Raw genomic sequence first — 15,896 nt, forward strand, 5'->3', positions numbered from 1 at the left:
GAAGTAATGGTGCACTGAATTGTAGCCTGGGAAGGAGGGTCCCATCCTAGTGTTTCAAAAAACAGACCTGCTTTGCAAGCATTTGCCAAGCAGAACCAGGCTGCAGCAGAAGGAAGGAGAATAAAAGGTTAACTTTGGCTGCAATGTCCCTGGAAAGTAACTATAGCAACTAAGGAGCAACAGCTCAGCTGAGAAACCTGTTCAGAGTGGAAAGTCTCTGCCCTCTGATTGACCCAGAGATAAGGCAAAGTGAGAATTGGAGCTTGATTACTTGGCAAAAATTTCATGTACTATACATGAGTACCTACGGCAGGGGTGCCCAAACCCCGGCTCAGGGGCCACTTGTGGCCCTCAGGGGTTCCCAATCCGGCGTGCGGGGAGCCCCCAGTCTCCAATGAGTCTCTGGCCCTCCGGATACTTGCTGGAGCCCGTGCTGGCCCAACGCAACTGCTCTCAGCATGAGGACGGTTGTTCAACCTCTCACCTGAACTGTGGGATGAGGGCTCCCTCCACTACTTGCTGTTTCATGTCTGTGATGCAGCAGTGGCAGCAAATGAAAGGCTGGCCTTGCTTTGTGCAAGGACTTTTATATGACTTGAGCTACTGCAAGACCTTCATTCAGTCATATAAGTTCCATCTCTAATAAATTCCTTTATGTAAATTTATTCAAATTTAAATGTAAATTAATTCTTCCCCCCCCGCCCCGCCCCTGACACAGTGTCAGAGAGATGATGTGGCCCTCCTGCCAAAATGTTTGGACACCCCTGACCTACGGTATTTTACTTGAAAGAAAGTACTGCTTAAAACAACATCTTGTTCCTTTTGGATTTTTGAAAAAGATTTTACAAACAAAATGTACACAACAGGATAAATTATTATTATTATTAACAGTATTTATATACCGCTTTTCAACTAAAAGTTCACAAAGCGGTTTACAGAGAAAAACCAAATAACTAAATGGCTCTTAAACAATAAGAAAGTAGTCTAGTAAGCAAGACTGGGCAAATCCAGCGCAGTTTTGATTCAAGTCGAGTCACAAATTGCTGCTCCCCCACAACTTGACTCAAAAATGAGTCCTAACAGGGGCACTTATTGAGTCGCTTGGAGCATTTCTGTGACTTGAAACAACTTGAATCACAGGTCTTTTCGATACACATGTCAGGTGTGTGTGTGTGGGGGGGGGGGGAAATGGGGCTGCTGCTGGTGTGTTTGAGTTCTCTTTAAATTCTCCCCTGCTGTCCCATCCCATCTGTAAACAGGTCGGGAGGGGGCAGGAGGAACTGCATGAGAGCAGGGAAAGAAGGCAAGAGGGAGGAGGGTCAGTGGCAGCAGCTGCAAGGCTTACCAGGATGACCCAATCCTTTGCAGCTGTACTCAGAAGTAGTCCCACTACAGCTGGTCATTCAGTGGGGCTTCCTCCCCCCCCCCAAAGTAACAATGGAGCTCAAAGCAGCCATTAAATTGGCAAATGTGATCTCTGTGAACCCCCCCCCCTTTCCCAACTCCTTTTCCCCTGGGCTTCTCCAGCCAATTCCAAGGCAAGAACCCCCCTGGGCTCCTCCTTCTTCCAAACAAACAATTTAGACCTCCCATCCTTCATCCAATGATCATCAGTTCCTTCCTATCAGAGATGGACAAGAGAGCTACCTCCCCCACTCCTGCTTGGATGCAAAAGCAAACATTAACCCTTCCCTGCCTCATGGCTAGAACTTCCCTGCTGCTCACCCAGTCTGAATGATGGCCCCATTATGCCATGAAAAGATTAAGCAAGCATACCCAGACAGAGACAGACTTGAGCCTGCATGCATGGGGATGAGTGCCGAGTCAAGGGGCCCTTGACTTGAGTGTTTTGCTGAGTCTTCCATGCCTGTGACTTGAATGTACATGATTCAGCAAAAAAATGCGCATTTTCAGAACTCTGACTCAAGTCACCTGACTTGTTTCCATCCCTACTAGTAAGAATACAACTGAATGATAGGTTCGTGATTATTGATCTGCTTATGTTGAAACAGTTATCATTTTTTTGTACTTAAGGGTTTTGTCACCTGGGTCCAGCCCCAGTGGCTGGGGTCTCCTCAGGAGCAGGGGTCCTCAGGAGTAGGGGCCTCTTTGGGAGTAAATCGCAAGTACTGCCTGGACTGGGCTCCCAGGCAGAGCACCTCCCTGAGAGTAGGGCCCAAGGCTTCAGGGGGTCTCCAGACAGTCACATGGCCAGAAAGGGTGGGGCTGGCTAGGCCAGCTACTGGCTTCATAAGGAGCCCAGGAAGCATAGGCAGAGGTTGCTTCTCCTGGGGCTCTGGCTGGGAAGAAGTGATTGGGGGAAGGGTAAGCAATCCCTTACCTCTACTTGTTCCTGTGGGGGCAACTGGTCCCTCCCTTCCAGAGGAAGCACACCTGGATTGGAACAGGGTGTTGTAGACCTTGGGGGGGGGGGCCCTGGACCCCAACCAACTAGCCAGATAGCCAATCAGCAGGGGGCATCTTGAACAGTTCAAACTTGTTGTATCTGTGTAGAGGAGCAACTCCTGTAGAGGACTATGTCCCAGGGCCCTTGTGGCTTAACAAGGCCCTGATCAATGTAAAGAATATCACCAGATTAAACTGTTCATGCAAGTCAATCTTCGGGTCTCAGTGCCTCCTTTTGCTCTGGGGTAAGTCAATTGCAGCCCCCAGGCATGGACCTCACAGGTTTGATTCCAGTTCATTGCAAGATATTGAGTTCAGATAGTGTCAGCATCATTCTGAGTGCTAGGGGCCCTGAGGCAAAGGCCTGCACTGAACCTCCCCCCCCCCATTAAGGTCTCCATGTGCCTCCTGATGGCACATTGGATCCTGTTACTTCCACCAATGCTGAGGTTTAAAGGGTTAATCCAGCCAGGTGGGTCCTTTGGAGAGTATGGGGCCTTGAGCAGTATCCAATTTGCAGGGTTGGTCTAAGGCTCCTGGCAATTGGGATGGCATGCCAAATGCTGCCCCTGTCCCTGGTGATCTATCAGCCACTGTGCCTCCCATTCTCTTGGACTGGAAAAGGAAAAAGAGAACATGTGGAGCAGGGGAGATGGTGGGAATGGGAAGAGACTCAGTGGAGATAAATGGAAGAATGAAGGCAGATGGTCCCTGCCTCAGTCAGCCTCATGGATGGGCTTGTCCTGCCTACTTGGCTGACCTCTGACACCATCCTAGGGTCACGTTCTGGTTGGAAAAAACTTTGCTGAGATGCATTTTAGGTCTGGGTTCAGATTAGTTTCAGCTTCTTGTCAGAAATTCCTTTTACCAGGCAACTATTGAGGTGCAAGATGAAGTATTAAAGTGGCTGGACAGCCATCTATCAGAGATGCTGTAGGTATTACCTGCACTGAGCAGGAGGTTGGACTAGATGTCCAAGTTCACTTCTACCTCTAACATTCTACAACAGCAATGTCTTCTTTTGCACCTAGTTGCCCTACTCCCAAAATGCTGGTTAGGAAAAGCAAAGTACAAAGCTGCTCAAAAACTAGAGTGTGGTCAGACTTATTTCTTAGCCAAGCTGATATTTTAATTCAACTCATAGCAATAGACTGATGTGAACATTCTATTGCTGACCACTTCAGTCAGTAGTTAGAATTTTCTCAGCCAATCAATTCCATTGTTTCTGTTATATATTTTTGAGAACAGCATCACACCCTAGGCTTCTTCAAATAACTCAGTCACTTACAGCCTACAACTCACTAGAAAAGCTTTGGATTGGTGAATACAACTTATCTGAGAAGTGCCTTCAATTACTGGTCCATTTGACTGTTCCAGTGCTTGAGGAGATCATACAGACTCAGCCACTCATACACACCTCTGCTGCAAAATCTAAACTATTTTAACTGGTCCTCTCACCTGACCTTTTTGTTCCAAGAACTTCCCTTCTATTAACTCTGAAAGTGGCAATATACACCTGCTTTGTGTAGGCATGGCTGGTGTCTGTAGCATATTCCCAGAAACTATTCTATTCTTCACATAGTGAATTAAGGATTTTTTATTTTTTTTTACTACAGAAACTGCTTTCTTTATCAGTGGGTATGGGAAACCGGGGGAGTGGCAGCTTCTATGTAGTACTTCTTTTGGTGAACATGCAGCATTTTTTCCCCTGCCTTCTCCTTTCCTTCTGACCTCAGCATACCAGAATGGTGTGCTGACTGGAATCTAGTATTAGGGAGGGCAAAAAAAATAGATTTTTCAGCTTTAAAAATATTGACCAAAATGGTACTTCCATACAGGGAAACAAATTTTTATGTTTTTATATAAGTGATTCCCATATTGGGGGGGGGGGGAACATGAGGACTGAAAATACTCTTCAGATGGTGTGCTTATGCTCACTAGTGACTCTCAAATTGCAGCAAGATTGAATACCTTCCTGCCTGGTCATCTATCAGTTTGAAAAACCAGAAACAAGAGACTTTTAACTTGAATTTGTGTCTTTCACACATATTGTACATGCCAACAGCAGGAGAGAAGCTAAAATGTATTTTAAGTGGCACATTTGAAATCAGTCCGAAGTCAAACATTAAAAACCAAACATGGAATTATATTACAAATCAATCTATTCCCAAATAGCCACAGAGCAGAGTGCCAGCGACATCTAGTGGCTGCAGGTGGGTTATTGCACGTTTCCAACAGGCATTAAAGTTGTCATGTCAGATTATTCTCTTTTGTTTGAACTACGTAAACTCAGAATGGAGTCAACCCAGATTTAGACTGCAAAAATCTCCTTAAAAAACCTGTATCATTATTTAGACATTGTTTAAATTTGCCATGCTTGATTGAAAGACTTGAGAGTAGGATTTGTCTTAATAAAAGGATAAATATGCTAAGATGACACAACATTATCTTGCAGTTTAAAATATGCCATGCCATTCTAGGTTTAAAATATGCCATGCCATTTAAATATGCCATGCAAAATATGCCATGCAGTTTAAAATATGCCATGCCATTCTAGGATGCCATGCCATACCAAGTTTGTTATAAGCAATTAATAAGCAATGTTATAAGCAATGTTCCATTTAGCCTTAAATCTTAAGGGAGAGACTTACAACTGAATGCACTCTACATTCTGTTGGTGCAGTAGATGTTATACTTGGTCTTGAACTAGAGGTTAAATTCTTCCTAACTCACTCAGGGCTGCATCCAGTGGCATACCCGGGGGGGGCAATGGGGGCAAATACTCTGGGTGCTGGGCTTGAGGGGTGGCAACTCAACCCACTCTCCCTTCACAGCTAGTTTTTTCCCACATTTGAAACTGTGCCAATAGTGGCTGTGGGAGCGCTACCACTTTCAGCATGGTTCCACGCCAATGCTCCAAACACAATATGCTCACTGATGCTCCTTTGGCATTTTAGTACAATGTTCACTAGTGGGGATGCCATGATGGAGCATGATGCATTTAGAACACTCCCTGGAACTCTTGGCAGCATGATGAGTTGACCACAGTGTGAAGAAGACCCCCTGCCAAAGCTACTGTCATTTAGAGCAACACAGAATAGCTGTGGTACATTGACCAGGAAAAAAGACTTGCTCTGAAGAGTGTTTTTGGGTAGACCATGGTTGTGCGAGTGCCATGTGCACCCATTGGATAGTGTCTCCACTGAAAAGCAACCACAACATTTTCCCACAGAAGTAGAATATCTTGTTTTAGAAGCAATACGAGAAACTAAAGGACTGTTTAGTCAAGTCCATTTGTCCAGGAATAAATCCATTGGTGTATTGCTTAATCTTTCATTAAATGAGGTTCACAATGACATCACAAGGGCTGCCACCCAATTTATTTTACAGGCTGCAAGGTTAGGGGAACACTATGCAAATCAAAACGTTGTTGACTGTATATGATTCTGCCTAGTGTTAATCTGAAGAGCATTAAACTGAAGTGTAACTGGTGCTATGTGAATTTTTGTGTTTTTCTCTCTCTTTTTTTTTGTGTTAGATTTTGGAAATTGCACTGGCCCTAGAAGTTGGTCAAGTTCAAAAGCTGAAGCTCAAAATCTGAGTTGGTCAGTTAAGCTGTTGACATGGAGTCGACCTGGACACTGGTCAATTATATAGAAATTAAACTTCTCCCCTCATGTCCCCTTAAAAGGGGGTACAGGAGAATGTTGTATTTTTTAAATAGTTAACATTTCTGTGTAAGGTTGCCATGCTATATGGTTAGCTCTGAAAGGATATGATCCAACCCTTCCTTATGGGTTTGGGAAGGTATTATGTAATTCCATGTCATGCTATGAGATTGTACTGTATGGTGAGGTTGGATGTAACAGCCCTTACTGGGGACTACAGCAACATCTGGCCATTGACTTGAGGGCTAGGAGTGAACTGGGAAAGAGGAATCAAGAACACCAGAACATGGTTGTAATTTGAAATCAGCAACCAGTATGGCCGAATGAAGACCTCTGTGTACTGATCTAGATTCTTCCCTTGGCAGTCCAATCCTAATCTTGTGCAATGTGGCACAGCAGCTACTGTGTTGGCACTAGATGTCATAAACATGCTGTAAAGCATGTTTACAGCAAGTCAGGTATAGACAGTGCCAGCAGGAAGGCCTGTGCCATTCTCTGACTGAAACCCTGCAGAGCCACTTCCAGTCAGAAAATGTGGGCTAGATTAGTAGTCCCCAACCTTTAGGAGCCTGCAGACCACTGAGGCAAAAATTGAAATTGTTGTGGACCACATGCAACCCACTCCCTGCACACAAAAATACAATTAAATTTGCAATAAGAAGAGAAGATTTATTAGAGATTTATTGGATTTATTATTTATAGAGAAGATTTGTGGGTTGCTGTTTTTGTTGCTGGCTGTGGACTTTCCATTCTCTGTGTTCTCTAATGGTAAGTAGGGAAGTGCTTGCTCGGCAAGATACTGGAAGTGATTGAAGGCAATCTCCCCCCCCCCCCGAGATATTGCAGCCCACCTGTGGACCATGGACCATGGGAACAAATGGACTAGATTGGTGTCACTCAGGACAAGGCAGCTGCGTATGTCTAACCCCATACACATAAAGAGAATTTCCAAGTGTCCCCCAGAAGTTGCCACCCCTTTTCGCAAAGTGGCAAGACAGCATAGGTGTCCTTTATATAGAAGAATTATTCTCTTGCCAACTAACCTGAAGTGTTCTCACAGCAACTTACAAATAGAATAAAATACAAAAATAATGCTATACAAACAAGATTAAACATGTATGTGTAAGATGAGTGCTCTTTCAAACACACACACACACACACACACACACACACACACACACACACAACCAGCAGTCAACATAAACTGGTTCAGGTCTTGCAAGAGTTTCTCAATGATTTAAAAAAACAAAAAAAAAGTTTACAGACATTCTAAAAGCTTTCCAGATTGAGCTCCCTCAGCAGAGAGTTCCATGATAAAAGTACTGCTACTGTACTGGTTATACAATTGTTGCTCATCAGATGGCAAGGGCATATTATGTAAGTTGGACATAGGGTGGGAGGACAGGTCCAAGAAGACTTTCTGGTGCCTGAGGTGGCATGCCAATTGTTCCCCCCTTATCTGGTGATGCAACAGAACCTTCCCTTTCCACTTCTTGGACTGGACAAAGAAGAGGGAGATAGAGCAGAAGAAAAAGTGTGGAGGATAGAGCATTGAGACACCATCTCACCACTTTCCTCCACACTTCCACACCACCCTACTTCTCTTTTTACAATTTAGGGGGCAGAGAAGCAGCAATGGATGTGTGTGGCTAGATGGAGGTGGGCGCCCCTTGCCGAACTGCTGCCTGAGGTAACCACCTCAGTTGGCCCCATAGATTGACCAACACTGGGAGGGGACATAACGGAGAGGACCACAGCCATAATGTACTGCCCTGGTGTCTGCCTGCACGTCCTATAAGCTTGCATGCTTATAGTATCCTGTAAAAGGAAGAAACACTTTGCTGGCAAGCCTCTAAACAACATTAAGGGCACAATCCTAACCAACTTTCCAGCACCGATGTAAGGGCAATGCAACTCTGAGATAAGGAAACAAATGTTGCCTTACCTTGAGGACGCCTCTGTGACTGCCCCACAACTGCAGGATGCAGCACATGCCCCACTGGCACAGCTATGTCAGTGCTGGAAAGTTGGTTAGGATTGTGCCCTAATGGACACAGGAGGGGGGGGACTGGCAGGGTGGGGGGGGCAGAGCTGGGGATAACTGAATCTGCAGATACTGGATCCACAGATATGGGGGCAGGTTGCCCGTAGTAAGCAGTAGAAAGCCATACTGTAAACCAGAAGAGTTGTGTAAGTTGGAGCTCTACATTACGTCTCGCATAGTATGCATCTTCAGTTTTAAAAAGGACTTTTAATTTGGTGTCTTCTTTCTAAAGGCTTGCAATTCTGCTTCTACACAGAGAGTTAAATTTTTTTCTTTGAAGAAACAGGGGAATTTGTTTTTGCTTATGTCACACTCCATGGTGGATGCGTATAAGCTGTTATTGACATTCTGAAATCCACAGTTTCTGCTAGATGACAAATACAGCAGAACCCAAGGGATATAGGAATGTCAGAACAGGTAAGGAATAGGATTTAAGATGCAATCTTATGCATACTTACTTGGGAATACATTAAAGGTGGGCTTACTTCTGCAGTGACATACCCAGAAAACAGCACTCTAAGAGAATCTGCTTGTCCCTGCTTGAAGGGTCAATTCTGAATCAGGCCTGGAAACTAATTGATAACCTGTGCACTGCTTTTAAGGATTGGTCCTATATATGTTCACAATGCTTAGCACCATTAACAGTTTGGTACCTGTATCTTCAGTTTCCAAGCACCATTCAAAGGCATTCCCATAATACTGAGTTGCAAGATGCCAGGTAAACATCAGTAAATGTAGCCAAATTCTAATGGTGCAGAAGTGAATTAAAACAATCTCTGACTGCATGTGCCACCAAAATTGACCAAGTAGCAGAGCAGAATCCAAACTGAAATGATGTGACCCCAGCCAGAACAAGCCAACTACCTATGCCCAGATTTACAGGATTGTCAGCTTTCAACAACTTTATAGCTGTTGGTACTGAGTTTATAAACAGGGTCTGACTCCAGTGATCTCAGGAGGAGAGTCCAAAGGAAATGGGGAGATAAATGGGAATTATCTGGAACTTGGTAACATTGATCTCTACATCAGTCTTCCCAGCAGTTTCATGAATATAGCTCCTTTCAATAGCTTAAAACAGCATTTCACTGTGGGTGTACACTTCATCAAACCGAAGGCCACCAATGCTTCTTGTAGATGTGTTCTGCGCTGGGAAAAAAGAAACAGCTGAATCCTAAAGAAACTAAGAACACACTCCCATCCTCATGTTGGGCAGGTACAAGTCCCGTGTGCCAGGCCAGGAGTGTCATGAACGTGCCGTAAGCCACATTTGTGACTACCATGGAGCTGTTTGAGTGCCTTCTGGTTCACTTATCAGAGAACTTATGCCTGAGTAAATATGCTAAAGATCACCCTGCACATACACACTTTAAACAAATGGTTATTAAAAATGAACTAAATGTCTTATTGGTCTCTGTTGCTTCCTTCATTCTCAGGATACAATGTCTTTTTCCTTCTTCTTTTTCCAGAACCTCTGCTGCCCAGTGACACATGTGCCTATCATAAGTATGCCTCATTTCACCATTGTGTGTGAAGGGTGGGGGAGGGAGACTTCAAAAGAATTTTTTCTTTTGATCCATCTTCCACAAGGTGGCACTAACACCTAATAGATTCCAAAATGAGGAGTGTTTACATTTCAAAACTGACCACCCGTAACAGATTAGCGGATTAATATTTTGCTCTAAAGGATCTGGCCTTTACTGTTGACATCAATTTATGTGCAGCACAGGCTTTTGCAGTTGTAAAAGTCATTCAGACTATAAGCTGCACAATAGATGTCAACTTATTCTTAGCATGCCTCCCTCGAGCACCTCATAAACAGCTGTGAGGAGCTCACTGTTCTTGCAAGATCCGTCACAGCAGCGTGATGTCTTTCTCAGCCCCAGCAGAAGTGGCTGTTCACTGGGTTGTTTTTTTCTCCTCCTCCAACCGCAAGAGAGGGACGTGGCTTTATTAATCAGCACCTATTTTCCTAACAAGTGTCTTTTGTGCTGCTTCTGCACACGGAGGCTTATCGCTGATCTCCATTGCAAATAAAGCACTGTGTCTATTTATGGCCATGGCTTAAAGAACAGTAGAGCTCATGTACCATATTAGAACTTTTTGAAAAACAGCCAAAGTACAGAGGTCAAGTTTCCTGTGCTATAAGCAACTTCGAAATACACAACCCTTCCCCCTCCAACCTCATTTGCAAAATAATCTGGCAGTGGCTAGTAAACTAGGTCACTGCACACATGATCATTAAACACTTTGGTCCAATGTAAATAAGTGTTTTGACATTTTTAGGGAAACTTAAGTCAGATAGCCTGGATCAACTTGGACCTGATCTGTTCTTCCAGAAGTTGAGCATTCAAGTAATGATTACACTTCCCTAACTTCAATTTCTGAGTCCATGACTGAGTTTCTAGCAATGATTAGGAAACGCTGCTTTTCCATTATATCTAAAATAGTATTAACCCTTGTTATGATTCTATAGGAAGCTGCAGCAAAACTGACACTGGACTAATTTCAGTGTATGTCTAGCTTCTCCGAACATTAAGTGGAGATTTGAAAATGTAATGCAACAGGATGGTAACATGAATAAAAGTATCACGTATGTACGGAGAGCCACGGTGAAATGTACACTAGAAGGGGAGCTCCAGCCAGTCACCAACTTGAAGTTGCTGCAACCATGTGTGAAATCACCCACACTTTAAAAGAGTTTGCTCAGCTTGGTTTTTTGGGCCACTCAGTCTCACCTGACATTGATTGCAACTGGTTATGCAACTCAGCACATGTAGGCAGGACGTTTTTCCTGCATGCCCAAGAAAGTACCTATTTATGGAAAGGTTTACTGCTGAAGGGGTGAGAGTGCTCTGGAGTGAGAACAAGAGTATAATCCTATTCCATAAAGCATATGTAGAATACCAAATGTTAAAAAAACCCAGCTATTTAGAAACATGTTCTTTCAGATAAAGAAAAATGGAAGAAATTGACAAATAAACCTGATAGCTGCCTATAGAACTATAGTATATCAGCTATCTTTGAGCTATGTAGCTTTTTCTGGACAAATATCCTGTACCATACAGGTAAAATTTAGAATTCTGTCAAATCCAGGCCAAGGATGCAGATTACAGAAAAAAAAGTTTTGAAATAAGCTGATGCAAGGTTGCAATGCAGCTATGCAAATATTCTAATATACAAATACTCAATCCTAACACAGTGGAGTAATTAAAGCCTAGGCAATCCCTGTTTGAAGCAAAGCATGTGCAACATCAAGATGTTGACCACTTGCTTCCTTTGCTGTCGATTTACCTTGCCACCCCAAATTCACTTCATTCTATCCACCTGATTTAAAAACACTTGGAAGTGGTATATCTTCAGCAGATGGATGCAAGGAACATAAATGCTATTTAGTTCAATTTCCTATCCCAAGGCCAAACATTTACCCACTCATATTCACCCCATAGGTTGATCTACGTAATCCTAATCACAGTGTGCCCTGGGCACAGTGAGCAGGTGCGCCACTGAAAGGCACCTTGAAAGCAAATGGTACCAAATGATTCAGGTAAACCAAGCCCCGTTAAAAAGGGAAGGCAAAGAACCCAAGAGATCACACACAAGTTCACAGCCACCAATCTAGAGACCACTAAATGCAATAGTAAGACTGATCCAAGAAGATAGATGCTGGAAACACCTAAAACTAATTCTTGACACACATGACCCATCTCCCCCCCTCCCACACACACTTAGTACAGTGGAGTTTGACATATTCCCACCTTGTTTGAAACTCAATATGGGTAAATATTAGTAACATTCAGCATAAGCCTATGCATGACTATTCAGAAGTAAGTTCCATTGTATTCAGTGGGATTTACTATCAGGAAAGTGTGCATAGGATTGCAGCCTAAGAAACCTATACTGAAGTGAAGACAATAACAGAAGGGGTTCTTTTTGAACTTGTAGGGTAAAACTGAAAGAGACTGAACAAAATAGGGTGGGAGTAATGTATCAGTTCAGCACTGAACTGCTGCAACTGTGTTAAAAAGATTACACACATTATTAAATATCTGATCCTTTACTCACACAAAAAATTAGGTGGCACTGTAGGAAAACGTTAGATCAAATAAACCATACTTCTTGTGTAAAGATTTTTTCCTGCTTTCCTATGCCAAAATATGGAAGTAATTAATTTCCATTGTGAGTGTTCACCTTCTAGGCTATAAGACAACTGGTTCAACTTTGTCTAACTAAATATTTTCACCAATACCCAAAACCTGCTTTTCTTTCTTTCCTCCCTCCTGCCCCAAGTATTGAAATCTCATGGATTTCAACGCAGTGCAAGTTTTTATAATTTGCTAAGAGCACTTATGTCCACACAAGAAGCTAAAGACAAAATGAAACTGGCAGTGCCCTTTGAGGTCTCCTTTATGGAACACTTCAGTAGGACAAAAAACAATTTACATTGAGAACCAAGTCTTATAGATAGATAAGTGACAGCATTTATAAAATTAAAGTTTAATAGATAAATAGAATAAATACTTTGTGCATCATAATTCTGGACAACTACATTTAAAGCAAGTAAGTTGGCAAATCACAAAGTTGTTGCCTCTTGGCAATTTCACTTTTCATAAAGTCACACAGGCATGTCACAATGTTACTTATAAGACTGTGATGTCATAATTAGGTTCAAATCCTTTTCACCTACTGTGGCTGATCATGACATATAGCATACAATGGTGCCATGTAGATTTTCCTTCTCACATGTTTTTCACACAACCCAACAGCTCAACAAGTTAAACTGGCTATATGTATCAGACATTTGTGGGGGAATAAGTGGAATAAAAGTTCCAAGGAAACAAAGTTGTAAATGATATCTAGGAAAAATTAAAGCATTTGACTTTTTATTGACATTGGCAAATTAAAATAGAATAAATTAACAAAGTATGTTCTCAAAAAAAGTTTTGTACAAAAATACTGTCAAATTTCTAAAAAGCTTTCAACATAGTAGTATCTCCCCATGTATTGAATAAACTATGAAAGCACAATGCCAAAATAAAAATATACTGAAGATAGAACCAGAACCAAAATAAAATAAAAATCTGTGAAATGTTTACCCAATAACTAGAGACCATTCTGTTCACACTATATTATTGTCTGTACAGATGGGGGGGCGGGGAAGAAAGGGGAACAGGCAGCAGAGTTTAAATAATAGTATTATTCTTCCTGATCAGGGAGGGTTTGGCCCACATTTGTTAAGCTTCCAGTTTAGCAGACTAAAAAATTAGTATCACTGCAATGCATAGTTAAAAACAAAGCAAGAGGGCAGTATTTGTGCAGGAATCTACCCTGAAGTTCATGCAACCAACTAATGCAATATATTTGTCCTTTAACTCAGAATTTGAATGCAGTTCTAGTCCTCTGAAAATCCACAAGATTAAGCAGTTTGCCAATATTCATATCTAACAGTGGAAATAATTGGCATGTTATCAGTGAAGAAATTAAGCAGCGAAAGACAGAGAGAGGGTACATTCAGAAATACTAAAGACTGATTCCGTTAAAATTGTTATAGGAAGGGAATGGGAGGGGAAAGCGGAAATGATGGTCCAAGCTTAAAAAAAAAAGCCAGCAAATTAAAGAGAGAAAATAAATTTATACAAGCTTATCGTTTACTCTGCTTCCCAGATACTCAAGCTCCTAAAAAGCCTTTGAAATACTGTGTCTAGAGGGAATGTTTTCATTCATACAGATAAAAAGTCCTTTGTTTTGCAAGAAGTCAGCAGCTCACTCGACTGGACTGCTGTTTGCAAACGAAGTCTGTCATGAAATCAAACTCATTCTGTCCCAACCATAGCTCAGGAAGCTCCTTGATGCGATCCAAGCCCATTTCTATGACCAAAGACATAAGGACCTCCTCGTCGATGAAGTCAGTGTCTATGACATTGGGAGGCAGCATTGCTGCAGGGACGTGGGGCACTGAGACAGGCACGCTGCCGCCGCCGCTGCCGGTGCTGTGCTTCGGGTTGCAGTCTCTAAAATGCTGGGTTGCTCCATTGAGCTGATGGTTGGCAGGGTGCAAGTCCGGCATGTAGTGGTTGTGGGAATACGGGTGGTGACTGAAGTACTGGTTGTTGAGCTTTTGCAACTGCATGCTGGCCGTTAAAGGGCCCCCTTGGGTGGCAACTGTAGGAGCCATGAACTGGGAATTATTAAACCTTGCTGTGGGTGGCATGTTGCTTGGAGGGTGTCCCCCATTCACGTTCCCTGGCCCCATGGCATGTCTGATCCCAGCACTGGCATTCATACTTCCACCTCCGTAATGTATATGGTCGCTCATCAAGGCACTGAAGGCGTGTTGCTGCTGCTGATGGTGGTGGGGGGTCGGAAACTGACCCATCCCCATCCGATGCGCAGGGTGGTGATGAAGTCCATTGGTTCCATCAGGGAAGCGCCCGTGGTTCATGGCCATCATGTGGTCTGCCATCGCCAGCCTTTAAAAAGTTAATGTTTACAGAGAAAGGTCAACATTTTCAGTTGCAGGCACTGATGCTCCCTGGCTCACCGAACTGCATCCAGCCTAAGCAAACAGGTTTAGGCAGTGCTACCGCCCCGTCCCGGGAGGGGTCTTTTCTCCTTTAAAGGAGAAACAGAGACATTCCTGACAAGGAGACTGATTTGGATTTTGCTGGAGTCTGCCACAGAAAGGCAGGCACCTTCTGCAGTGGCGAAGGACACCTCCCCCCCCCCCGCAAGTCCTGCACACCTAGGAGCTAAAGGGAACATGCCCCCCAGCAAGATCACCTCTCTCTGTTCCAACCCCCAAATCCTGACCCCCTCCCCCCCAGCTATGGAAAGCATGGACACCGGGTGCTCCATCCATCTGTCCTAGGACGAATGCCTTACATAAGAGCGGCGGAGGGAGCAGGCAGAGCGAGCCGACCTTCTCTCTCTCCTTGTCAACAACTTTGGGGATTTAAAAGTCCGCCAGGCTTGTTTGCAATCTCCACCCCGGCGGCTGCAGATCGCTGGGATCTTCCCAGCACTCCTCGACACGCGCAGGATCCCATTCAGAGGAGGGCTGCGGGGAGGAGGAGAAGCAGCAGCAAATGCCCACTCGGGTCGCCACTCACCTCACGCCCTTCTCTCTTTCTTCCTCGGCTCCAAAGGGGTCGGTGGAATCAATCAGCAAGGAGATCCCCGCATAGGGCAGGCGATCCCCCCTTTCCCACGCGCGGAGAGGATCTGGCGATGGGAGTCGCTGCTGCTGCTGCTGCTGCTGCTGCTGCTGCTGCTGCTGCAGGCAGACCCGGAGCTCCTCAGTGAGTTTCTCATCAGCCCCTGCCAACAATGAGCTGTGTTCCTTACCCTGCTTTGGCCACAGCTAATATAGGATTTCAGAAGGGAGGAGGAGCGAGAGCGAGCCTGGCTGCTCGCAGGCAACCAGAAGTAAAACCTGGAGCCAGCCAGGAGAGCGAGCCAGGCGGAACTGGAAGGAATCCAAAGAATCCTGTTCCTCCTCCTGCCTCAGCGACACGTGTGTGCGCGTGGTGAACTCGGATCCACCAAGGAGCCACCTCCCCGCCAGCAGCCTTTGGGTTGCGCGCACAGAGAGAGAGAGAGAGAGAGAGAGAGAGAGAGAGAGAGAGAGAGGGTGGCAAGGGGAGGAGGAAGAGCGATGAGGAGCATCATCAACAGCCCAGACATTGCTCACCATAATGGATCCAGCTTCAGGGCTTCTTCTCCTGCCGCCCTCATCTGTTCCCGTCGCCTCCTCCCAGCCCTGTTCTATCAGGCTATTAGGT

The 15,896-nt window shown here is 44.2% G+C and overlaps 1 protein-coding gene across 1 annotated transcript; it reads right to left on the reverse strand.

Moving 5' to 3' along the window:
• Positions 1–12,596: 12,596 nt before the first annotated feature.
• Positions 12,597–15,482, reverse strand: CITED2 (Cbp/p300 interacting transactivator with Glu/Asp rich carboxy-terminal domain 2). Its single transcript, XM_066611246.1, has 2 exons — positions 15,225–15,482; positions 12,597–14,585 (listed from the first exon to the last, which is right to left on the reverse strand). The coding sequence occupies exon 2, from the start codon at positions 14,576–14,578 to the stop codon at positions 13,871–13,873; it is 708 nt and encodes a 235-aa protein (XP_066467343.1). The 5' UTR covers positions 14,579–14,585; positions 15,225–15,482; the 3' UTR covers positions 12,597–13,870.
• Between the last annotated feature and the right edge of the window lie 414 nt (positions 15,483–15,896).

The sequence above is a fragment of the Tiliqua scincoides genome, chromosome 1 (assembly GCF_035046505.1).
Source record: "Tiliqua scincoides isolate rTilSci1 chromosome 1, rTilSci1.hap2, whole genome shotgun sequence".
In the NCBI taxonomy this organism is placed as follows: domain Eukaryota; kingdom Metazoa; phylum Chordata; class Lepidosauria; order Squamata; family Scincidae; genus Tiliqua; species Tiliqua scincoides.